The 24,713-nt window shown below is 33.2% G+C and overlaps 4 protein-coding genes across 6 annotated transcripts in view; 3 read left to right on the top strand and 1 right to left on the bottom strand.

The window, feature by feature from the left end:
• Positions 1 to 24,713, top strand: part of LOC125845937 (pentatricopeptide repeat-containing protein At3g03580) — a 186,286-nt gene that overhangs the window by 16,237 nt on the left and 145,336 nt on the right. The window lies entirely within an intron of this gene.
• On the top strand, positions 367 to 3,247 carry LOC125846116 (glycine-rich protein A3). The gene is made up of 3 exons (XM_049525570.1): positions 367 to 521; positions 1,474 to 1,775; positions 2,866 to 3,247. The coding sequence occupies exons 2-3, from the start codon at positions 1,502 to 1,504 to the stop codon at positions 3,087 to 3,089; spliced, it is 498 nt and encodes a 165-aa protein (XP_049381527.1). The 5' UTR covers positions 367 to 521; positions 1,474 to 1,501; the 3' UTR covers positions 3,090 to 3,247.
• On the top strand, positions 11,484 to 16,253 carry LOC125845963 (uncharacterized). Its single transcript, XM_049525446.1, has 4 exons — positions 11,484 to 11,826; positions 11,917 to 12,002; positions 14,510 to 15,172; positions 15,403 to 16,253. The coding sequence occupies exons 3-4, from the start codon at positions 14,565 to 14,567 to the stop codon at positions 16,085 to 16,087; spliced, it is 1,293 nt and encodes a 430-aa protein (XP_049381403.1). The 5' UTR covers positions 11,484 to 11,826; positions 11,917 to 12,002; positions 14,510 to 14,564; the 3' UTR covers positions 16,088 to 16,253.
• On the bottom strand, positions 16,663 to 21,640 carry LOC125846026 (uncharacterized). Of its 3 annotated transcripts, XM_049525498.1 has the most exons (8): positions 21,492 to 21,639; positions 21,310 to 21,415; positions 21,009 to 21,063; positions 20,047 to 20,175; positions 19,839 to 19,956; positions 18,486 to 18,562; positions 16,943 to 17,388; positions 16,663 to 16,908 (listed from the first exon to the last, which is right to left on the bottom strand). In XM_049525498.1, exons 2-7 carry the CDS (start codon positions 21,389 to 21,391, stop codon positions 16,977 to 16,979), a joined length of 873 nt encoding a protein of 290 aa, XP_049381455.1. In that variant the 5' UTR covers positions 21,392 to 21,415; positions 21,492 to 21,639; the 3' UTR covers positions 16,663 to 16,908; positions 16,943 to 16,976. The 3 variants fall into 3 exon arrangements, with proteins under 3 accessions (XP_049381455.1, XP_049381462.1, XP_049381452.1); XM_049525505.1 differs by having other exon boundaries at positions 16,663 to 17,385; positions 21,492 to 21,640; XM_049525495.1 differs by having other exon boundaries at positions 16,663 to 17,388.

Genomic DNA, 24,713 nt, shown 5'->3' with positions numbered 1-24,713 from the left:
GTTTATTAACCAGTAAGATTCGATTACTTTATTCCTTGATACATGGACACTCCATGCATACGTATTCTCTAATCAATATCCATTACATAACCAAAAAAAAATTATCATCATTTCTTTTTTGATAATACTTTAATATTAATTTTTTTTACGTGTCATGTTTAAGGCAGTAAAATTAAATGTATTTTAATATATTTAACATAATTTTAATTTAAGACTATAATATTAAAAAAACTTTTTTATTTTCTTAAATTATTCGTGCTAAATCAAATTAGAACATTTTTTTTAAAAACGGTAAACCCAATAAATGAAACAAGAAAAAAGGAGAAAATTCTCCATAATAAAAAGTAACACGCAGAAGTAACGCGTAAAGGAAATTATAAGGATACGATTCCTATATATATATTTTTAGTAAAAACGTGTTACTTAATATGGTAATTTGATTTGTATAAATTTACAAAATTTCTGAATAAGTTTTCATATCTCAGGTGATCTCTGTGTTGAACAAAAATTGAATTACAAAGGTGATTCTTTTCTTCTCCTTCCATCAATTTTAATATTTTTTGGTATTTGGGGTTTCAATAGAATTTCATTTCCCATCTTTACTGCTTTGTTTTTCTGATGGTTTCAAGATTATTAGTATTTTTTTTTTCGTTTTTCTTGGTGGGGTTTAGGTGATAGTTTCAAGATTCTGTTTTTGGAAATACCCATGTTTGTTTTTCTGATTTACTGTTGATTTTGATCTTTCTTGGTGTTTTTAGCATGTGATCATGTATCTGTTTTGCTGAATTGATCTTTAGTTAGGCTTATTCTTGTTTTTGCAGAATGAAATAGGCCTAATTCTGGTGGTTTTGTTTTAGATTTTTGGTCCTTTTATGTTCTGTATCCCCTAATCTCATAGTAGAAAAGAACTAACCAAATCTTTGGATTTAGTATAGTAGTGTTTTAGTTGTGATAATTGATGATTGATCTTATTTATGAGAGTGGAGGAGTTATTGCTTTTTCCCTTCGGATATCGGGGAAGCAATTTGTGTTGGTATAGAAAAGCTTGATCTTGTCCAATGATGTAGTTTTTTGTAAATTCTTCTTTGTGTTTGTGTAATTATTCAGTATATCGAGTTGTGACATGCCGAGTTGTTGTATGTTTATCAAGCTAGTTTGTTCATGATCTTTAAAAAGACGAGATGTAGTAATGAGTTTAATCATAGAACATAAGACAATTGGCTTCAAGGATGGTTTGAAGTTTGTTTGTGATTCACCAAATATTTAATTTGTTGGCTATATGAATCATTCTCTACTTGTGTTACATGTTTTTATTGATGTCGAGTGGCTAAGTAAATTCGTAGATTTAAGCATAGTGATGGAGGTTGGGTGGTATTCAATTTAAGAAAAGTTGGAAACTAATGTTCTGCCTTTGACCTAGCCGAATAATCCAATGTGAATATTTACATCCTTATTGTTCTTGTTATGATCCAGGCTCTGATAATTGCATCTGAAAAGAAAAATGGGGGACAAGAATGAAAATACTGACAAAGGGCTGTTTTCTAGTCTTGCTGGATATGCTATGGGCCATCACCATGGAGGCTATGGGCCATATCCACCTCAAGGATATGGATATCCACCACAAGGGTACGGGTACCCGCCTTCTGGCTATCCTCCTCACGGTGGATACCCGCCAGCAGGATATCCTCCTCCACCTGCATATCCTCCACATGGTGGATATCCTCCTGCAGGTTATCCACCCGCCTACTATCCAGGTCCATCAGCCTCACATCATGGTAATACATTGAACTAGTTTCTTAGTATTTATTGCTTCTCTGCATTTAAATCAGTTTCAAGATATAATGTCCTTTGTTATCCACACGTCCCATGTTTTCTTTGTCGATTGTGCAGTTCCTTTATTAATTACATTCTTCATTGTGATACCATGTCTGAATTATGTGTAAGGAATCACAACGAGATGATAAAGCTCTTGAAACTTCAAGAGTGACAGTCCTAGAGGGGGTTTAAGGCAGAACAATTAACCCCCGAAGTTATAAATCAATAATTTGCATATATGCAACGGGAAGAATGTTGATTACCCATGTGGTCAACCACCTTAACAAACGGACTAAATATATGCAACCACCTTAATACTCCCGAAGTTATAATCATGCATATATCCAATCACCTTAACAAACGGACTAAATAGACCTTGCAGTTTTTTTGAGAAATACCATGCTTCTGTTTCTTGGATTTTGTTATTGGGGAGAGGGGGGGGGGGGTATTCTTGTTCTGAATAAAAGTTAATGATGCTGGTACAGATTAGGATGGTTTTGGTTGTCTGGACAAGTTTGCTACCTGCTGTTTGTTAATGTGAACAATTAACTTATTCGCAATCCTGCAATGTAGCTTACTAGTTGTTTGCTGCAGAGTGGGTTTTCACAAGAATTCAAATGCATGATCTGATGATAAGATATTTAGTTTGGTTTTGACATGCTTTTTTATATGCTTCCGTGTTTGGTTTTCACATGGATGTGCTACTTCACCATGGATTCGATATTACTTTTACTAGTACTGGTTTTGATTGCTATATATATGCTTCCTTATTGTTCGATGATCAAATATGAGTTTTGGTTTTACACGGTTTCTGATCAAATAGACTAACATGAAAGATACCCCAAAGATGTAGAGAGTGCTGACATCTAGTGCATATTAATTTGTTTTTTCTCCTTCTATTTGCATACCTCCTTGCACCTCCACTTAAATCCATCAATTGACAAGTGAATCCTTTGCTTCTTTTGAACAACCAATGAGTAGTAGTGTGAAAACAGATTTTATCAATGTCTTTTTACGTTACAGTTGGTTGACTATACAGAACTTTTGCAGGGCATGGCGGACCTCATATAGGAGGGGGCATGCTAGCTGGAGGTGCAGCAGCAGCAGTAGCTGCATATGGGGCTCACCATCTCATGCATGGTCGTCCTCATGGCCATTATGGCCATTTTGGCCATCATGGCAAGTTTAAGCACGGAAAATTCAAGCACGGGAAGTTTGGCAAACATGGCATGTTTGGCAAACACAAGTTCATGGGGCACAAGAGATGGAAGTGATTCATTGCCTAAAGTAACAAGATAGCTGCTATCGATTCTTGCTTTTTACTTTTCTGTTGACGATGAATTTCTGGTGCATTTTGGGTGTTTATTTACTGATATTAGTATGTTATTAACACTCTCGATATGGTTTCGTGTATATATTGTTTTCACTTTAAGTTGATGACAACTTTCTGCCTGGTTCCATCCATATTTTTACACATGACTATATATTCATTTAATTTTTCCCTCACAACAAATTAAACTAGTGTTAGAATTAATTTCTTGCCTCTTTAAACCTTAATATATAGAAACGTTTTTTCCCCTCCCTGTCACAATTGCATAATGTCAAAGAAGATTAGAAGATGACACATTCATTAATGTTCTATGTGATATTCTAATACTCCAGCCTTACAAGGCTACCTGTTAAATTTTTGTTACGTTTTCAATCTATTTCTGCACCACTATAATATCTAACGAAGAATTCATGGAAGCTCTGCATGATCGATCCAAAGCTTTGGGATGTAAAAAGCTCTTGTTACAAAGGATTTTTACTGGTGAATTCGTGTTTGTAGTTCCCAATTGCCATAGAAATGTCACTTTCCTCTATAGACAATTGAACATGCTGATCTAGATGTCTAGCAACTAATAATTCATGGCCATATTTGGTTGACGAACATAGTTTATTTGGAGTTAATATAGCTGCTTGTTGAGCATTTAACAAACTCGGGTTGGTTAAATACTGTTATAGAAAATAATAATTTATTCTTAATAATAGATCCTGCAGACTTTTTACTCTCTCTGTCCACTATTAATTATCGTGTTGCGTTTTTCAAAAGTCAATTTGATTAATTTTCAAAGTTAAATTACATTATATTAATTTGATATTTTAAACAAAAAAAATTAGATATTTAAAATCTATATGAAAAGTAGTATAAATTGCAATTTTTTGCATATCAATATGAAGAAACAATACATCATAAAATGTTAGTCAAAATTCTTATCATTTGAGTCTATAAAAGGAAATCATGACAATTAAAAATGGACGGAAGGAGTATGAATAATGAAATGGTAAGGACAATTGATATTTCTTTTTTGGGAACAGAGAATCCAAAGCGGAAAGGTTGGCAGTCGACCAATAAGGAAATGCCGTTCTTTTGAGTGCGGTTTGAACTATTGTTGTAAATTGTAGAGCAAGTGTAAATAGTAATAGAAAAAGTCCTCCTTGTTATTAATATTTTTACTTGCGGTAATTGTGACCTCTCAGAAGAATTGATGTATTATATTAATATATTTAAGACTTTTTTATTGGCTAATTGTGATTCTATTTCGATTTTTTCTCATAGAAAAATGATCAAATAATTCCTAATCATGGTCATTGCGGAACATATCACCCATATAATATATAAAAAGAAACTTCATATTAACACGAAGGAATAAGGTTGTGTATTTTGGTCTCTGAAATGAAAATATAATTGGTACATACAGTGGCGGAGTCAGGATTTTCAATAAGGGGGTTCAAAATCCGAAGGAGTAAACATATGAACTAGTCTAAGGGGGTTCGACATCTATTATATACATCTAAAAAATAATTTTAACCGTGTATATATAGTAATACTATATATCTTCATGATAGGACTTATCAATTACAAGAGCTTATTCATCTATATATTTGCAACTTAATCATGATTATTTGATTCATGAACTAAATTATTTTGAAATTGTAATTTTTAGATTAATTTATCACACACACCATATTTTATGTATATCTCATCTTATCCTATGAATCAAACAAGTTATTTTGACCATGTCGAACAAGTCCAAATAAATAATCTGCTAGGAGAACATGGCTTGGGTGGCCAAATTGATATGTATAATAAGGACCACCAACACAAATTCCTCAGCAAAGTTCCACATCAAGGTATTTTCTTCACATTTTAATTTTTTTGAAAATATTGCCAAGTTTTTTTTATTACTCTACTATTATTATTTTTTTTTTTATTTTTTATTTTGGCCCTCTCTTGGCTGATGAAAATATGTGGTACTTTAATGCCTTTTAATGTGGGGTGCCAAGCTTTCATTTGCTGAAATAGTCTTCATGTTTACCTATATATATGTAAGTATTTTTTTATTTTCTTGGTAGTTGAAAGCCAGATCATACTCTAATTAATTTATGAGAGAATATATTAAATATATATCACAGACCAACTTGTCAACTTTATGATTGATATACTTTTAAAGTAAACCCTTAAAAAAGGAATAAAAGAAAACTATTATGTCATTCTATTCCTACTTTCCATCCACCCCTTTGAAAAAAAGAAAGGGGAAGTTGTAAAATTAAAGGGGAATAGAAAAAGGTTTGCAATTTTGAAAGAATATTACATTAACATAAAACTTTAAAGAGATTTAAGTACTATTTATTGGAGGTTGTTTAGTTTGAAATAAGGTAATTTCAAAAATATATTAATCTTAGATTATAATCTTTTATATGAGATAATTTTGTTATTGTGATATAAACTTTATTTTGATTTTAGTTAATAACTACTATCAAAATAAATTTAATTTTATATTTTATATTAGGATAATCGTCCAATTTTTAACCAAATGTCCCTAAGTATCTATCGATTCTTTAGAGGGGGGCAGGGATTCACAAATAGTCACTTTCTAGCCTTGTTCAGGATCAAATTCTACAACGAAATTCTAAAACATCTATTTGTGAAATTTTAAACTTCAAGATATATAGCGATTATTTTTCAAAGTCAGAGCCAAAAGATAGTCGTTGAGCATTATTTCCATTGATTTTTTACGCCATTAAGTTAAATTGATATACATTACTGACTTTTCTACTCCACCTGTTTAATTTACATAAGCAATATAATATTTTTTTGTATTATCAATGTATATAACCAAGAGCTTAAACATATTAGTATGGCTAGGTAAGTTGTATGATAAATTAAACAGTATCACTATTAAACTTTTGAAAAATTGAAGTAGTAGTTAGGGAAGAAGAATTCCCATCTTGAAGTTTGTTTCAAGTGTACATACATAAACCATATGGAGTATGGTGAGGATAAAACCAAACCATGTGAAAATACATTAACGTTTCTAAGAACATGGAGGGGCCACCAAGATAGATAGAATCCAAGGTACATGAACACTTTTTTTTTTATTCGGTGTCTGAAATTCATATTGAAGTCCCAACTAAATTAGAATCATGCTCTAGGAACATGCCTCATTCGAGAGTGACATTCCCAACAGAATTTTAGAGCTTGAATTTGTGACCTCTGATTAATGGTGAAACAATTCTACCACTGCACCACAACCCATGTTGGTGGTACATGAGCACTTAATTAAACATTAGTAACCAAATTTCCAAGTAATTACAATCCCAAATTCACTTATTTAACAAGTTTAATTAGTTGATCAAATCACGGCTAAAATCGTGGAAAAGGTGAATTAACCAAAGAGTTTGAATCTCGAGAAAATAGGACATGAAAGGAAAATGAATCCAACACTTCCCTATAAAACAAAATAAATAACCAAAAAAGGTTTATGCTTAGTTTGTACGGTTTTCCTCCGTTTCATTTTACTTGGTCCTTATATATAAAAAAAAATATTTTATTTTACTAATTTATTTTATCTAATTAATAAAGTTATATTACTTTTTTCCTTATTATTCTTAGTATTAAATAACTATATAAAATAATAATATTAATAATAGCAATAGTAAAATCTAAAGTTCTAAAATGTCATTAATAAAATTAATTTTAAAAAATACATTTAATTAAATCTTTCTTAAAAGATCAATAGTGGGCAATAATATGAAATGGAGAGAGTAGTATATAACTTATTGCATTTATGAAATTATGTGCTCTGAATTAAAATATTTTATGAACCCTTAGCTTCAAAGATCATAATTATCTTGAGTATGCAAATACTCTCTAGCACTTTTGTATATGTAAATTCTAATCAACATTTTTATAATATTCTTTTATCATATCGACTGAAAACTTATAAAGCCTTTTTATATAATTTTTGAATATGAATCCTCGCTCTGAATGAGTAAACTAATCCGATATTTTTAGTTAAAAATGAATAATTACTTATCACTTTTATCACCTCAAAATGATCAAAAAGTTGTTTCAAAATGCTAAAAGGGACCCAATGCGCCGCTACTTTGACATGCACATCAGCACATGAGCTGTCTTTTATATTTTCTCCACAAATTTAGAAATTTTCTCCTATTTGAAATTTTATAATATAATATATATATATATATATATATATATTTTTTATGTTATTTCTTTGACCAATTGGATTTTTATTCTGTTTCTTTCTTGAAGTCACGAGTGAATGTTGTTCCGATCCAAAACTTAAAAAATTATAATAATACGTATTGCAGTAGGACGGTCGAGAATCTTTCATCTTTAATTAGATGTCTTAAATTTAAGTTTTTGAAATAAAAAAGATTTTATTGGAAGTGTTGTTTTTAAAAATAATTTTATAATATATATTCAAATTTAATTAAATTTCAATACAAATATCAAATATTATATACAAAACAAAACAAAAAGTAGGAATTATACTATTTCTTCAAACTTTTTGGTAGTTCTGTTCTTTCTTTAGTAAGCATTGTCAGACTTCATGCTATATGCTCTTCAGGTATGGAGATACTCCTTCTGTCCCATTTTATATGTCATTTCTTTTTATAAACAGTTAATACATAATATTTGTTATTTCATAAAATAAATGCATAAATTATCATATTATTCTTTTTTTTACCTTTGTGAGTTATTAACCTTTAAAATATATATTTGATCAACTTAGAAAAGCTAAGTAAATGATTTATGTTCATTGGTTAAATTAATTAATCAAATAAATTAATTCATATTCCTTGATTGAAAATTTGAGTTCCAAAAAAATTAAATAAGAGTAGAAGGATAAAGTTACATCATTTTTTAATGCAAGTGCAAAGTAAAAAAGTGACATATAAAATGGGACGGAGGAAGTACCTTATTTGAATACTTCATACGTCCATAATTATTTGTCATGTGGTATTTTTCGAAAGTCAAAATGACTAATTTTCAAAATTAAATTAGATTACATTAATTTGATATATTTTAAACAAAACAAAATAGATTTTCAAAAACTATATGAAAAGTACTATAAATTGTAATTTTTTCATGTCAATACGATGAAAAAACACATCGTAAAATGTTAGTCAATTTTTTTTTATAATTTGACTTTAAAAAGGAAATTATAACAATTAAAAGTGGACGGAGGTAGTATCTTTTCATAACAATAATAATAACAGTAAAATTGAGAAATTTTAATAGCTCAATTGATTGATTATCTGAATTCTGAACTCTCACTTTATTGATGAAGATACGATTCTCTGCATTGCAATTCCCTATTCATTTCCCCTTCCCCTTCCCCTTCCCCAATTTTGAAATAATAATAATAACAGTAGGATTTATTTATTTATTTATCTTTGTAGTACTTCAAAAGATTAAATTGGGAAGAAAAGAAAATGGATCACAAAAATAATAATAATAAAAGACAGAAAATATGTTTTTTGGTGTCTTTTTAGGGATAAGGAGGACCAAACAGCCTAAATATATTGGAAATATTAACAAAAAATATTTTTAGAAACAGATAAACCTCATAATATTTCAATCAGACAAAAAAAAAATATGGCAACAAAAATTTCTTGTCCGACTTTCATTTAAATTTTAGTTTTTCCAAATAATAATTTTAGATATTACACATGCGTTCATGTTTGTGACTTTAGCATGACAATTTCTGTACGTCATTAATATATTATTTATTTTATCTAATGGTCTATCGGAAATAGTCTTTGTATTTCATAAAAATACGGATAAGATTTCCATTATCATTTACTGTTTCAGATTTTACTAGTGAAATTATATTATATATATTATTGTTGTTGTTATTAATTAATTATTTATTTATTTTGGCTTTCCCTATTCCAACTTTTGTATTTATATCAACATCTGTCAATTTCAAAGAAACAAAACAAATACGTAACTGAATCCACAATGGATTTTTTGTCTTTATTTTCTCTCATTTTTAAAAATCTATTTAAGACACAAGAAGATGTGATTGAAAATGGCTTTTTAATTATTTTTTCTTAAGCAAATCCGACACCAATAAATATTTTGGATGCTAGTGTCCATACTATTGGTCCAACTGGATTTTGCTTGCTAATATTAATTTGTCAAAAATTATGATTTTCTGTTGCTGTTCGGAATTCAATTGAAGTCTGATTAAATTTGTATTTATACTGAAAAATCTCATATTTAAGGGTAAACACACCCTAACAAAGGTGACTAACTTTAAGATAAAACCCATATCCTCTTAGACCTTAGTATAGTTAATTAATTCAAAGATATTACTACTCCCTCAGTCGTACCCAAAATACTTGGTCATACTTCCCTTCGAAAGTTGATTTAATTATTTTTTGAGCTAACTTTGATTTTAAGTAATTTAATATTTTAAAATATATTTTTTTTAGATATTTAAAAACTATTTGAAAAAGTATAATATATAATTAAGAAGCAATTCTTATAGTAATATGGTGAAAAAATACATCTTAAAATATTGTTTAAGGTTTATATAGTTTGACTTTCGAAAAAGAAAATGTGATAAATAATTTGTGACGGAACGAAAATATACTGTTTGTCTTTATTTTTTGAATATGATAAGTAAATAGTGGCGAAATCAGAAAATTTATTAAAAATATTTAAAATTAATATAAATATAGAAAATAATATATAACTTATATATATATATAATATAATTTTTAGGGAAAGATAATTAAAACACATGCCAATTAATAAGTTTATCTAACAAAGTTTGAACTCTCATTAATTTGCCTTCATTTGATGATGATTACAAAGTTAAGCTCTTTTTCTTTATATTTTATTTTGGGGAAAGTATATCTAATTTTATAGTATAACACTAGCTTACGTGTAATTGTACCACCAAAATATGTTATTAATTAATATATATATGTCCAAAAACTTACGAGGATATGGGTAAACAACTTTTACTCAAATTTGTAGAGAGTTTAGGCTTTATATAGTATTATTGAAAGAATCAATATTTCAGAAAGTTTTTTGTCTTTATATCACAAGACAATATACTTTTCCTCCTAGATACTAAGCTTGTTTAGTAAGTTTAATAAATACATTGCCAGAAATGAAAAAAAAATGAACATCTATTTATTAATAATCGAAGGATCAAAATGTTATTATCCCTTTCTTAAATTATCTTAGCTAATACTATTTACTTATAGACTAAATAACTTAAATTTACAAATTACAAGAGACAATATTAATCTCGGTCGTATAATTTCAATCATAAAACTTTTACCTCTATATATTCTTTTCTTCAAATAAGATAGTATTTCTATTTTACTGAAGGTTAGAATGGGACATAATTTATTAATATGGATCCTAGTACGATCGATAAAATCCCCCATCTTAATAAGAGAGGTCCAATGTTTGAATTTGAGGTATAAAGAGTCCTTGTAATGATGTTGTTGTTTTTAGATAAGCCTTATGCGATGTGAAATCAGATTAATTATAATCCTCAATATAAAATCACAGACATTAATAAGATTCTTAAATTATATATAATCAATTTTTTTAATATTTAATTCATAGTAACGATATATATCGTATATTATCTTTTTTTCTGAAAAAAAATATTATTTTTTCTATTTTCCACCAAATATTAGACTTATCTTTAGAATTAATTTTAAAAAAGAATAGTTGGTTAGGGAAATGAAGTCACTCTCAACACCAACTTAGCTGTACTTGAAAATGATTCTTTCATTTAAATTACAACAAAAGGATTGGTTACAGCTGTATCCAATTTAATTTTCTTTCAACCATTTTCTCCACTTCCTAAAATTAAAAATTGCTAAAAAAAACAATCCACAAAAAGGTCCCACAAGTCTCTATTTTTTTTTTGAATGAAAACACTTATTTATAATGATATTTAAAATGGTTTATTTATATAATCCATATATAAATCACAAACTTTTTTTAAAAAGTTTCTCTATTATAAATCTTCAAGATATCACGATTGATGTATGTTGTAAAGAATGATATAATGACTAACATATTATAAATTGAATTAACGTATCATAAATTCGAATTTCGATAGCAATTGGTCTTATGTGTGGGTTTAAAAGTCCGATCAGATAAAAATATCACTTGTTTTAAAAGAAATAGTATATACTTTAAGAAACCCAAGTAATAAATATGTATGCATAATAATGTAATTTGTTATAGTAGAGGATCAAATTAATACTTCCTTCGTTTTATAATAATTGTTCATTAATATAACTATTTTTAATAACGTGGACGAACGGAACGAGTAATAGTCCTTTACTTTCTCCGCCTGTTTCGTAGAAAATAATGAAACCCCATGTCTCCTTTGTCTCACACTCTCTCTCTTTCCTCAAGTCGTTGTTATTAATTTAATAAATAAAAATAAATATACAGAAATATGTGTTTCCACACTTTCAAATATATGCATATAAATAAATAATTTTACTATACAATATAGTTTAAAGATCGGTTCTTTTCGTGATCTGTGCAGAGTCTACATAATACCAGTTCTTGGGTTTTGGTGGGTTTGCTTCAATCATTGCTATATATCCATCTCTCTTTGAAGCATTCACTTTTTATACTACTAATTGGGATCTACTAAAGAGAGATAAAAAGGGGTGAGACCCATTTTGGAATTTTGGGTTTTCAAAGTGAAAAGAAAAGTTTTTTTATTTTTTTGAATGACAAAGTTATGAGGATTTTCTCAGGCTTTTGGAAGGATTTGAGTGTTTGCAGCTCTAAAAGTGGCTTTGGTGTTGCTATAAAGGAAGAGAAAGATTCATTGTAAAAAAAGGTGGGTTTGTTTTGTTATCTTATTACAGTATTTATTATAATCTTTAATTTCATGTTTATTTTTGGTGTGTTATATGTGGTTTTGTGCTAATTTAGAGTAAATGTTAAAGATGGTTGACCTTTGTTCACTGTACAGGTTTCTTGTTTGAACAAGTTAAGCACAATTAATGGTTAAAAATTGTATCTTTGGAGGATTTGAAACTTGAAAGACCCAAAAAAGAATTAGTGGACTTAAAGTTTTTTTTGCTTTTAGCTTGTTTGTCAGGAAAATGCTAACTGAAGTGATATTTTTGTTGTCAGAAGCTATTGTAATTGGTAAACTTTTGAGTGCTATATAGAAGTGACTATGATTCATGAAAACAGTGAATATTTTTTTCAAAAACGACAACATACCCTGTGAAATTTGGAGTGGGGTGTTCTGGTGGTAGAGTGTATGCAGAGCTTACTCCTACCTCGGGAGGTAAAAAGGGTGTTTTTGAAAGACCCTCTGCTCAAGTGAAGCAAATCAAAGTAGTAATGAAAAAAAAAAAATGATAGTGAAGAAAACATGGCAACTAATAGAAAAGCAGTGAATATCCTTTTCATGAAGTATCTAAATAAGCTAGATATGATTGCTTGTGTAAAAAGTTGGAAAGTAGGGAGTTTTTAGGCAGAGGTGGATTACAATACATGCTTTCTAGCAGCTTTTAGAGAACTTTTCCTGATTAAGAAATGTTTTGTGAGCCTTGTTGAGCTATTTACCTGGAAATGTGTTTCATTTTATTCTCAACCTTGATAACAGCACATAAAACAACATATTTCAGATTCGCTAAACGGTTGACCGTTATAGAAGAAGACGGCTCAAAGATTGCACTGAATAATACAATTAGCACTGAATAGAACCTATGTACTGTTCTGCAGAAATAGAAACAATTACCATTTTCAAAAAAATAATAATACAATTAGCACTGAATACAATATTCTTGCTCTTACTTTTAAAAATTAAAGTGAAAAAGCGTTAAGAAGTGCAATTTTGAAAGGAATGTAACATTTGATCGTAGGATAGTACTAATGTGTAGTAGTTGTTGCGTTTCTTGTCGTTTCTCCTCTTTCTTTGAGGTTTTTTCCGTAAAGTATACTGGAAGCGGGAAAGCGGGTTGGGAGGGGGTGGGGGGACCGAATGAACAGGTTATGTTGGTACCTCTGAAGTTTAGAACTTCAAGGTATGTGACCATTTTTGTAGTAAAATTTGACACCTTACCTTTTGCTGCTTCTGGGGTGGTTACAGTTTGCTCAACACGTTCATGTTTTCTCAGACTATCCAAACATGCCAGTCTTTTTTCAGGTCTGTTTACTTGGACCATGAGGTAAGTTGTTTATCAGATGTACTTCACTAAGGACATAAGCTTGCACTCGATAGACTGATGGTTTTTGTCTTATCAATGTCTAATAAACAAGGGAGCCAATTTACCCTTTTGAGATATAAGTATATTATATTTTGAGAGCCATGTTAAGAAAATACGTGGATATTGTGCCATTTAGAGGTTCAATTTTATTTTACTGGAGGATGTGAATCAAACATACCAATCAAAATGAAGTGCTTTTACTTGCTGTGATCTCTCTGCACCAAATGGCTGATATTTCTTCCTGCGCAACAGTTCCTTTTTATGGTGACCATATATATTAGATTTTTCCACACATATCTTTCTCCCCTCTTGTAACAAACATTATTTCGTATTTCGCATATGTATTAGATTATTCCACACACATTTCATATTTCATATAGTCACCATATGAGTATATGTATTAGACTATTACAACCTCAAGTAGAAAACACGAGGTTTTACAGCTTATTGAGGTTAATGCGTTTAATTAAATGAGACGACATATTTTATGGGGTTAACTTACTTACCTAATAGATGAATGAAAACACACGCAAAAATTTTCGCAAATTTGCACAGAAGGTGTAATTGAAATACTTTATTAGGAGTTGAGGGTTCAATTGTAACAGAGCTTAGTTCGAGTGTCTAAATGAAATATCTTGGAAAGTTTTAAGGGGCTGGCTATGTATTAAGCCATTTTTTATAAGCGAAGGCGGCAAAAAGGTCAGAAAACTAATCGTTTACTTATGTTGCCATCTCTATTCCCATGGGCATTTCATGGAGATGTGATGTCCTATATCTCTAGTTCTAAAAAGATTACACTGTCAATTTCATTTAGCATTGCGCAAGTGTGATAATTTGTTTCGCTGAAAAACTGTAGACGTAGAAAAAAACTGGGTATTTAAGTGTAGAAGGGTAGACGGGAGGACCCATTCTCCACTGAATTTCAAACCATGGGCCACTAGCCCTAGGAAATTTTTCAGTTATAAAGTAGAAGTACATTAAATTGAATGTTTCTCATTACTTTGAGTGAATAATAGGGAAATCTACTTTCTGCAATTGAATGTGGAATTTGAGATAACTCCTGTTTGAACTTTATTAACTACTTCTAGTCTCCCCATCCTAACCTTCACTTGTTGACTGACAGGATTTAATAGATTGTGAGATCGAAGTGTACAGCATATGGCAATGTTTTGACCAGAATGGATCCTCAGGCTTTTATTAGGCTGTCAATAGGGTCGTTGGGGTTGAGACTCTCTGGGACAACTTTAAATGGTACAAAATCAGGGATAAGTGCACTCTCTTCTCCCTGTGTATGCGAGATCCGTCTTCGAGGTTTCCCTGTACAGACATCATCTGTTCCCTTTATTTCCTCACCTGAAGCTACCGTGGATAATTACAACGTTGCATCCAGCTTTTATCTTGAAGAATCTGATTTGAAAGCCTTACTTGAACCTGGATGTTTTTATGCGCCTCACGCATGTCTAGAGATAGTTGTATTCACAGGACACAAAGGTGGCCACTGTGGAGTTGGTATTAAGAGACAGCAAGTTGGGACTTTTAAGTTGGAAGTAGGTCCTGAGTGGGGTGACGGAAAGCCAGTCACTCTGTTTAATGGCTGGATAGGAATTGGCAAGAACAAACAGGATACTGGAAAACCTGGAGCGGAGCTTCATTTGAGAGTGAAGCTGGACCCTGATCCAAGATATGTTTTCCAGTTTGAAGATAAAACGAAACTAAGTCCCCAGATAGTACAGCTTCAGGGGAACATCAAGCAACCTATTTTCAGTTGCAAGTTTAGTCAGGACAGGTACTATATGGTTCTTTTTATTTATCAAATATGCTTCAGTTCAGGGTACTAACTTTAAGTTGGTTCATTTCTATTCCTTACTCTTAAATCTATCTGTTTGTAGTTTTTCACCAGAGACGATATAAAGTGCATTTACAAGGCTTATCTTGTCTAACCCTGTTTTCCTTCCCTAACTGATTTTAGAATTCGGGTCTTTTCTGTAATTGTTGTGTGTTATGCTGAACTTACAGGGTATCTCCGGTAGATCCATTAAATAATTTTTGGTCAACTTCAGTTGATGGTTCTGAACTTGACGTAGAGAAAAGAGAGAGGAAAGGATGGAAAGTGAAGATACACGATCTCTCTGGCTCGGCTGTTGCAGCAGCGTTCATAACAACTCCGTTTGTGCCATCGACAGGTTGTGATTGGGTTGCCAAATCCAACCCAGGAGCTTGGTTGATTGTTCATCCTGATGTTTGCAGGCCCGGATGTTGGCAGCCATGGGGAAAGCTTGAAGCATGGCGTGAACGTGGGATCAGAGATACCATTTGCTGTCGCTTCCATCTTCTATCTGAGGGGCAAGAAAATGGTGGCGATCTCCTCATGTCTGAGATCTTGATCAGTGCAGAAAAGGGTGGTGAGTTCTACATAGACACGGACAGACAGGTTCGAGCAGCAACGAGTCCATTGCCTAGTCCAAGAAGCAGTGGAGACTTCGCAGCACTAAGTCCTGTTGCTGGCGGCTTTGTCATGAGCTGTCGAGTACAAGGGGAAGGGAAATGCAGCAAGCCCCTTGTGCAACTTGCCATGCGACATGTGACCTGTGTGGAAGACGCAGCCATTTTCATGGCGCTTGCTGCTGCAGTTGATCTTAGCATAGAGGCATGCAGGCCTTTTCGCAGAAGGCTACGGAGAAGTAGTCGCCATTCCTGGTGATGTATACACAATGATAGGGAAATACTGATTGATCTCCTTCTCTAATGAAGTAAGCTAAGCCCTTGTTGTTTTTCTCCTGATTGTTGTAACAACTTGACATCATCGTATAGAACCAACTTAATCTATATTTATGAACTGTCTTCTCAAAAGTTGGTTCATTTCGGTTCTTACTCGCGCAATGATCCAACGGACAAGATCCTCAGGGCCATCATGGTTCTGTTATGTCCTCGCCATCTTAATCAAATCTGAACAACATTATCTCAATGCAAGTATCAGGAAAGACAAATCTAAGTTCATGTTTCACTGCTACACAAGGAATATTTCCACGCACATATATAGATTTTGGATGTTACTTGTAACATACGTTTTTAACCTTGGTCTTGGGTCGTTAACTTAAACTAAACAATACCTTTCAAGAATAATGGATGGGGCACAAACTTTTAGGAACTCAACCAAATGAATTGACCAGCAAAAGTTAACAAAACAATCTAATCGACTCAGGTCACACATATTTCTCCCCAGAAAAAAGGGCCACTATGCTGTAAGCAAAACAATCCAAGAGCAACAACCAGAAATTGCCAAAATCTTGAACATAAAAGTCACATGTCATTACAATAGATAATGGTACAATTACTTTTACAAAACGGCCTGAAGCTCGACTAGGTACTCCCTAGCTTTTACTATGAGGGCAGTGCTGCGAATTTACAGTCTTCCTTGAGCTTCTTCCTCTACAGATAAATATACCTACAACAACATTCTTGCTAACACAGATAAATCTGGTTATCCAAAAATTGATAACCATCCTATAGCACTACTACTTGACCTGTAATGGAAGTGTATATTCCATCAAGCTTGGTAGGTAATGCGACTAATCTTGTTGGTGCTTAATTTAATGTTTTCTCTCCCATTTACTTTCCCGTCTACCATCCCGTTCTCTTCGTTCCACAATTTGCCTAGGCTTACTCCCCCGGGGACCATGCCTTTGAGACGACCCAAAGTTCATGGATGGTCCCTCAAGTGCTGATACCAGGTCTGCGTCCCCAATACTCCCTGTGTCCCCCGAGTCTTTACTACCATCAAAGTTTTCTTCATAGCTGCTGCCACATTCATCTCTGTCACGTGATTGTAGAATAGTTGGATGTTGGCCAGAGAACTGCCTTGCCCCTGATAGAACAACAGTAGGCATGGTTACCATTGATGAGCTTGTAGCAGTTTCAGGCTGTGTCATCCCTGTACTAGTTCTGGTCCCTTCATTACCTGCTCTTCCCATTTCCCTTTCACGGTATCTTTCTCGTGGCCTACTGCATTAGATTGAAAAACACATCAAGAGAGGATTCCTTGGATTTCAAAATTCTGTTGCACTAAACCACTGTATTAATCAATTGTCAAGAGCGAAAAAATAATCCAATGGAAGTCAGAAATAGCACTCCCAGTTGGACACTTAATACTGGTTGAGAAACAGACCAACTTAGTGCTGCTTGATGTTGCAACCATTTTGTTGACAAGAGAGAGAAGAATAGGACAAATATGATTTATTTACTCCCACTGCCACCATTTTTGGAGGCAGTGATGTGACATCTACATTAAACAGCCTTTGAATGTGCTGTCGAGACCATGATATCAACCAGAATCCCATGGACATAAGCAACAAACGCTAGAAAAGAATTACTAATTCTACTACCCATCAAATTTAGTGCATTCATAGTTCATAAAACAACACTATTTTTGCATAAGATTAGAGGGGATTTCTTTTCATCCTGGAACAAGAAAGGGACTCTTCAAATCTTGCATGACATAACAATGATGTGCTCAATCAATTTGTACCATCTATATGCACGGCTAACATTGCATTCTTGAGTTATTCCCACTGGACAGTAAGAATTCTTTTCTTTGTAGAAGACAATTCAATAGCCATGAGAAAGAAAAGCTAGAGGAAAGAATTACTAACTCAACCATTGGAAAATGCAGTATTTTCATTGTCCATAAAAACAAAATTATTTGCCTGAAGAAAAAAGTAATTCCATGTTCATCTTGGACCAAGGTAAATCTTGTGGTAATCTTATATGACATCGAAGTGACAAGCCTGAACAATTTAGAAAGACTTTATGTGCATGGCAAGTGCTTCCACCTGTTTATGCCTTGACATTTCACCCTTGCCATTATACAATATAACCTAGACATAAGAGAATTCTTATGTCCACCGGCAATAACTAAAGCAAATGTTGCAGTTTTGAAAAATGAAAAGGGGAGGTGAGAATCCCCCCGGAGGGAACAGGGTTTTGGAAGGAGTCTGAGCCAAAGATTAACCTAAAATAGTTTTCTCAACACAGAAGATTCAGATGCCAAAAAAAAATCTATAGTTTATCATGAAACAAAAGTATTACGCAACAAAACTTACCCACTATTTGTGGATGAAAAATCTCGTCTCGATCGAACTCCAGATTCAACTTGCTCAAGTTCTCGTTGCAGTTCTCTCTGCAAAAAGATCAGGTGAAATTGGCATGCAAGACTTCCACTCCATCATATGAAACTTAAATTTAATTTAGCATAATCACTTACGATGAGGATACAAGCAGGGCGTAGCTATAGATAAGAAAGGGTGGTCAGCAGAACACCCTTCGTCGAAAAATTCGACCGTGTATATAAGTCTATTAACTAGATATCTTAATTAATGAACATGCTTAAACACAACAGAGGCTGGCAATCCAGCGGTAAGGATGCTCATTTGCGTCTTTGAGGTCCTAGGTTCAATCCTGGCCTGCTACATTTTAACACAATTTTTTATCTTTCTATTTCTAGCCTTAAATTTTATTACAATTTATTCAATGAATTTATTAACCTAATAATTAAGATTTTATTGTTTCTATATATTCTCGATCCACATCAAGTGAATTGTTAAATTTTGTTACAGTTTATTCAATGAATTTATTAACCGAATAATTGAGATTTTATTGTTTCTATATATTTTCGATCCATTTTAAATGAATTGTTAGAGTATAACATAGTCTTCTTTATATTTTTCGATCCATATTAAGTGAATTGTTACGCTTTATAGTTTTAAGTTTTCGTGTTTTGGTTAAATGATATGTAATTTAATTTTAGATTTGGGTGCACCCACCCATCAGTAAAAAAAAAAAAAGTTTGGTGCAAACCACTCAGCTAAATTTTTTTTCACTCTTTCAAAGTTTGAACACCCTTGACGAAATTTCTGGCTCCCCCACTAGATACAAGTTCTTTATACCGAATGGTGTCTCACACACTAACTTTTAAGATTACAAGGAAATGGTTAATCAAGTATAAAGGGGAGGGTGAAAGGTCCACACACTCCGCTGATGGAAATGTGTCATTAGGCTGGATTAAGACAAACAATTCAAAGGAGAGAGTAACCAGGAACTGAGGCAATATTTAAGAAGGAAGGAAGAGGCAAAGGAAAAAGAAAGAAGAAAAAACTCGGAAAGAAACTTAAATAAAGTAAAAAAGATAATTTGTATTAGGAGTTTGAATTCCCTGAACAAAAAAGAAGCTTTTTATTTTTATGAAGCTGACATGATGTTTACTGCTGCTTTACATATTAAAAAACGTATATCACTAGATATCCACTATATTCAGAAAAGTCACTCGGCATAATATCGTTGATGCAAGCAAAACCTAAGCATCCACTAGGCATCATTTTAATAGGTCTAATTTGAAACACTTTGTCCTACCTGTCATAACCAAGGGATGACAATTGAGCTATGATCATCTTTCATACCTGTGCTTGCTTTTCTTTCTCTAGATCAAGGCTGTGTCGCAACTCCTTGGTTTTTGTACGTTCAAGCTCCAGCATATGTTGTCTCTCAATCTCCTTTTCTACTTCAGCCATCCTCTCTCTAACACAGTAGCATCATGTAGACATTTTACAATTAACATGTTATCATCAAATAATGTAAGCACGAGAATTGAGGGACACTAGGAAAAACCTATCTAGCTCTTGTAGAAGTTCAGCTTCTCGAAGAGCTGCCTCTTCCAAGAACTTTTGCCGGGCATGCCTATCGAGTAGTTTCCTTTGCCTGCGTGCTACAACCTCCTCTTTGAGTTTGGCCTTTTCTCTGGTAAGAAGAGATACACAGAAGAGCTTAAATAGATTAGTCTAAGGTCAATCTCCTCTAATTCTTTTTCTTCCTTGAGAAGATGAGTGTAGAACTAATAAGCGTCCTCAGATAATATCGTGTGTTTCATTTTCTTCAATCAATCAGTTCTACTGAACATGGGTGGGGATGGAGGTAGGAGATGAAAGGCAAGATGCTCTATTGAAAGTTAAATTACTAACATCAGTTCACATCAGCACATCTGCATGGATTAGAGAGAACTTACCAGAACATATAAATAGAGAACAAAAAACTATAGTCTAATGCAAAATAACCTTTATCCTGCATCAAATACATATAGGAGACCACCAACCCCACAGTTTGTACAAGTGAATCACAGACATTGAAAGACATCTCCGTTACCCTAAAGAAAAGTACAAATCTAAACAAGTGTGTAATGAATTCACCAACCCCTAAAACGGGTCAAAAGGCAACGAAGAAAAGCAGAGGTTCATTTTTTCTTTTTTTTTCTTGGGGGGAGGCGGGGTAGCAAACAGAAAAGTAGGTATATGATAACAGTCAAACAAGTGCAAGTTGATTTTCAAAGTGATGCATAAAAATAAAGCTCTAACTAGAAAGAGTCAGCATGCCCAGGCAAACAATTGAAGCCCTGAGGCTACAAAGTGACACTGAAGTGTGGATGTATGCAGAAACCCATGATAAATTAATGATCAGCTTATTTCTGAACACTCAACCAGAAACCAGAAGAAACAAAAAGATAAAACTGTTCAATAAATACAGCTACAAAATACAACTCTTATCCAAAGTATATATAGATTGTAGTTGGTGCATACAAGGATTTGATTTCCTCTTTGATTTGCTGCAAGCGGTTATCTTGCCTTGCCGAATCTGCACAATAGAATTTCAAAAGGTGAATGTCAGAAAATATATGTGCCCCCGTCAATCGGTGTAGTTGAAAAAAAAATTAGCTGTAGCACTTTGCTCTGCGGTAGTTCACGCAACAGTATGAAGTCAGCCTTTTATTCAGTGGAGCACCTAGCAGTCTCACTTACAAGAAAACATGCACTGATATGATGGATAGAATTTTGTGTTCCAAAGCATACAAAATATGTACATATTATTAGAAAGTATTACCAGTTAGGAAGGGAAGCTGATGCAAATCTTTAAATTCAGCTGATAATTCCTGCATTGTTTTTTCCTTTTGAAGAAGTTCCATTTCAATTTCGGCCTCCTCCAATTCCTTGAAGAATTGAAGCTACAGTGTCAAGAGAAAAGCTCAAGTACTAATGAATGTCATAAAGCTACCAAATCCTTACCAGAACTTTTTGGTGGCATTCCTTTGAGAAAAAGTCAAAGTATGAGTTGACAGTGGACAAATCAGATATGACCTGAAAAATTGAACGAAAAAATGGATACACAATATAGCATTCTAATAGACAATTAAGGTCAGATTAGAGAAAATATAGTTTACAGAAATACAAGAGGGTACTAATTACCAGTTGATGGAACTATCTACAGAGAGATGCCCAAACAACGAAATGAACAACTAATAAGACAAGGGAAAGAAACATAATGAAGAGTTCAGAAACAGGAATCAATATAAACTGCCTTGTGCTTATTATTCTACAAGAGACAAGACAATAATATGAAGAAAGGCAATGAAAGGTTCAAGCGTTAGCTACAATAAAGAGAACTGAATTTTACTAACTTCTCTTGTTAGCATTTTGATTTATTCTCATTTTTCATTTCACTTCAAATTACCTATTATTATTTCTTACATTGCATGGTCTTTAGTTGTTGGTAATAGCAGGGCTTATTCCTAGAATGTCCGTGTTAGTGTCAGAGAGTCAGTATGCTAGATATGATGTGCCCCTTTTTCTTTAGTAGTTAACATATCTATTTTAGACAAAGAACTACACCAAAGGTGTTCTTCAGTAATAATTACAAGTAGTATTCATATGAGCAAAACCTACCACCTAAACCTCATAAATAATCTCAAACACTAGGAATGCCCTCTGCCTCCTGAGGATATTCATGAATACGCCAAAAGTAGATAAGCACTAGACAATTAATCTTCAACCTCTGAAGAGAAATACTCTTATCTTCAAAACACCTTTGGTTTCTCTCCCTTCCAAATTGTCCACCAGATGCAAGCTAGGACAATCTTCCATTTCTCCTTCTATTTCTCCCTATATTTTTCCCTCTGTCCTAACAGATTATCATCTCTGTTCCGGCAAGCTAAAACTTCCAATGTACTCCTTGGCATAGTCCACCTGATTCACCTCAAGGTGATGAAAATCTGTCAAAGTTGTTCTGTCACTCTTTTTATGAGAATTAGTACTGTTGTATTCTTCAGCATTAAGGAATGCTGACCACCTCCAAGAAATTACAACGTAGTACGATTGGACTCTAAGCTTTACAGAGCATCTAATAAATCTACCATCTCATCTAATTCCTCTATACAGTTCCCTTTGCACCAAATAAATAAAGACACTAAACAGTTCCATTTCACATCATGTATGAACTTGATCTTGTCTTCAAAACATCTCCCATTTCTTTTTCCTTACTGTCTACCATATACAAGAAGGTATTATCCTCCTCCATTTTTCCTGACTCTTGCCACCCCCTCTTCTCATCCAGAAGCTCATCAAATCAGCAGTATGCTCACGCATTGTCCATTCAGTCTTTGTGAAACTGTGGAAGAGGTTCCACAGTTGTGTAGTGAACTTGCAATGCAGAAAAAGATGGTTATTTGTTTCCCCAGTTTCATTGCATAAAAAATATCTTGTCACTACTACTCTCCCCTTCTTTTGTAGAACCTCATGATGTGTAAGGCATGCTCTCTTCACCACTAGCCAAGTGAAGCATTTAACCTTGGTGGGAGCCATGCTCTTCCAGATGTTTGGGCACTCACCTTGCATCACACTATTGCCCTGGCACATTTTATACACAGAGAATATCCCATCCCTGAATATCTCCATTTCAGTGTATCAGATTGTACAGTAGTGCCAGGAAAATTCTCCACTTCACTCAATAAAGTTGTCATCCTATCTACATCCCAGACAGCTTCAACAAAAAACATCTAGGACATAGCTTCTGACCCCCTTTCCATTAGCTTCTCTTGATTTAGGACAACTTGTTTTGCCACTAAGCATGTAAAGCATGCTACCTTATATGGAATCTTGACTTCCCATATTATCTTCCAAGGCCAAAAGTCAGATTCTTTCACACTAAGGGGCCTTAGGGGCTTTATGGAAGTGATGAATGCTTGAGGCAAAGCACCCAATCTGCATCATACCTAGCTTTAGAGCCTAAACATGCTTTGGCACACTTCTGCCAATATTTTTTCTAGTGTTATGCAATTACAGCTAATTCCTAGAGAAAACTCATCAGTGTGCCTCTTTACAATGAGCAACCTTTTACTATGGTAGTGTATTCATAATTTTTGTTGAGAATATAATTAAGTAAAGTCTACTCTCTCTAACAACATTAGCTTTTAGATGAGATGGTCACACACTTCCACATGATATTAGAGCAGGTAGAGGTCATGGGATCAAATCACACCACACCCATTATAAAAATAAAATAAAAGAATTTCACGTGCTTAACCCATGAAAAAATGAGGTCCACACATGAGAGGGTGTGTTGAGAATATAATTGAGTAAATGAAGTGTGCTCTCTTTAACAACTTAAGCTTTTAGATGAGATGGTCCACACAATTCAACAATTTGCAAACTCATGTTAGACCATAAGATTGTTGGTGTACTAAAATGCTACACATTGTCAAAGATTGAGAAAAGGTATTATATATATTGTATATAATCCTATGAACACATTTATCCTGTACCCTATAATTCACTCCTCCTTTGTTTTTTTTTTTTGAGAATGGTAAAGTTGTATTCATCAGCAATGAGGGTATGCTGGCAACCAAACAAAAGTAAAAAATAAAATTCAAAGGCCAAGTAGTCATGATTACAAAGAGCCTAGGAAATCTACTACCTGATCTACTTCATATATACCCTCCTCTTTACACCAAAATAATAGAGTATTAATGCAGTTTTCTTTAACTTTCTGCATTGGGTTAGTAATATTCTTAAAGCACCTATTGTTTCTTTCCTTCCAAATTGACCACCATATGCAAGATGGAACTAGATACCACCATTTTTTCTGTGTTTTACTTCCCCCTCTTCTCATCCAACAGTTTAGTAGGTCAGCAGTATGGCACCACCCAAGGATCTTGAAGAATGCTTTGAAACATATACCATATCTTGGAAGTCACTCTACAGTGAAGGAACAAATGATTGTTTGTTTCCTCCTTCTCATGGCAAAAGAAGCACCTAGAAACAATCTGAAATCCTCTTTTTTTCAGTCTCTCCTGAGTCAGACATGCTCTTCTGCACACTAACCATGTGAAACACTTTATCTTGGTTGGGGTGTTGGATTTCCAAATTTGTTTCCAAGGTCCAAAAATGCCCCCCGGGTGTGTTGCTAGGTCTCTTTTGTACATTCATCCAACAGAAAATTCCCCATCCCTATCA

This window comes from Solanum stenotomum, chromosome 1, assembly GCF_019186545.1.
Source record: "Solanum stenotomum isolate F172 chromosome 1, ASM1918654v1, whole genome shotgun sequence".
NCBI classification, from domain to species: domain Eukaryota; kingdom Viridiplantae; phylum Streptophyta; class Magnoliopsida; order Solanales; family Solanaceae; genus Solanum; species Solanum stenotomum.
This window is presented reverse-complemented; position numbering and strand designations above follow the sequence as displayed.

Excerpts from the sequence above, each read along its gene's own strand:
- LOC125845963 (XM_049525446.1), top strand. The coding sequence starts at position 14,565 with ATGGATCCTCAGGCTTTTATTAGGCTGTCAATAGGGTCGTTGGGGTTG. Across the intron at positions 15,173-15,402 it reads TGCAAGTTTAGTCAGGACAG|GGTATCTCCGGTAGATCCAT; the intron begins GTACTATATGGT and ends CTGAACTTACAG.
- LOC125846116 (XM_049525570.1), top strand. The coding sequence starts at position 1,502 with ATGGGGGACAAGAATGAAAATACTGACAAAGGGCTGTTTTCTAGTCTT. Across the intron at positions 1,776-2,865 it reads TCCATCAGCCTCACATCATG|GGCATGGCGGACCTCATATA; the intron begins GTAATACATTGA and ends GAACTTTTGCAG.
- LOC125846026 (XM_049525495.1), bottom strand. The coding sequence starts at position 21,391 with ATGGAACTTCTTCAAAAGGAAAAAACAATGCAGGAATTATCAGCTGAA. Across the intron at positions 20,176-21,008 it reads AAAGAGGAAATCAAATCCTT|AGAAAAGGCCAAACTCAAAG; the intron begins GTATGCACCAAC and ends TCTTCTTACCAG. Across the intron at positions 19,957-20,046 it reads CTTCTACAAGAGCTAGATAG|AGAGAGGATGGCTGAAGTAG; the intron begins GTTTTTCCTAGT and ends CTACTGTGTTAG.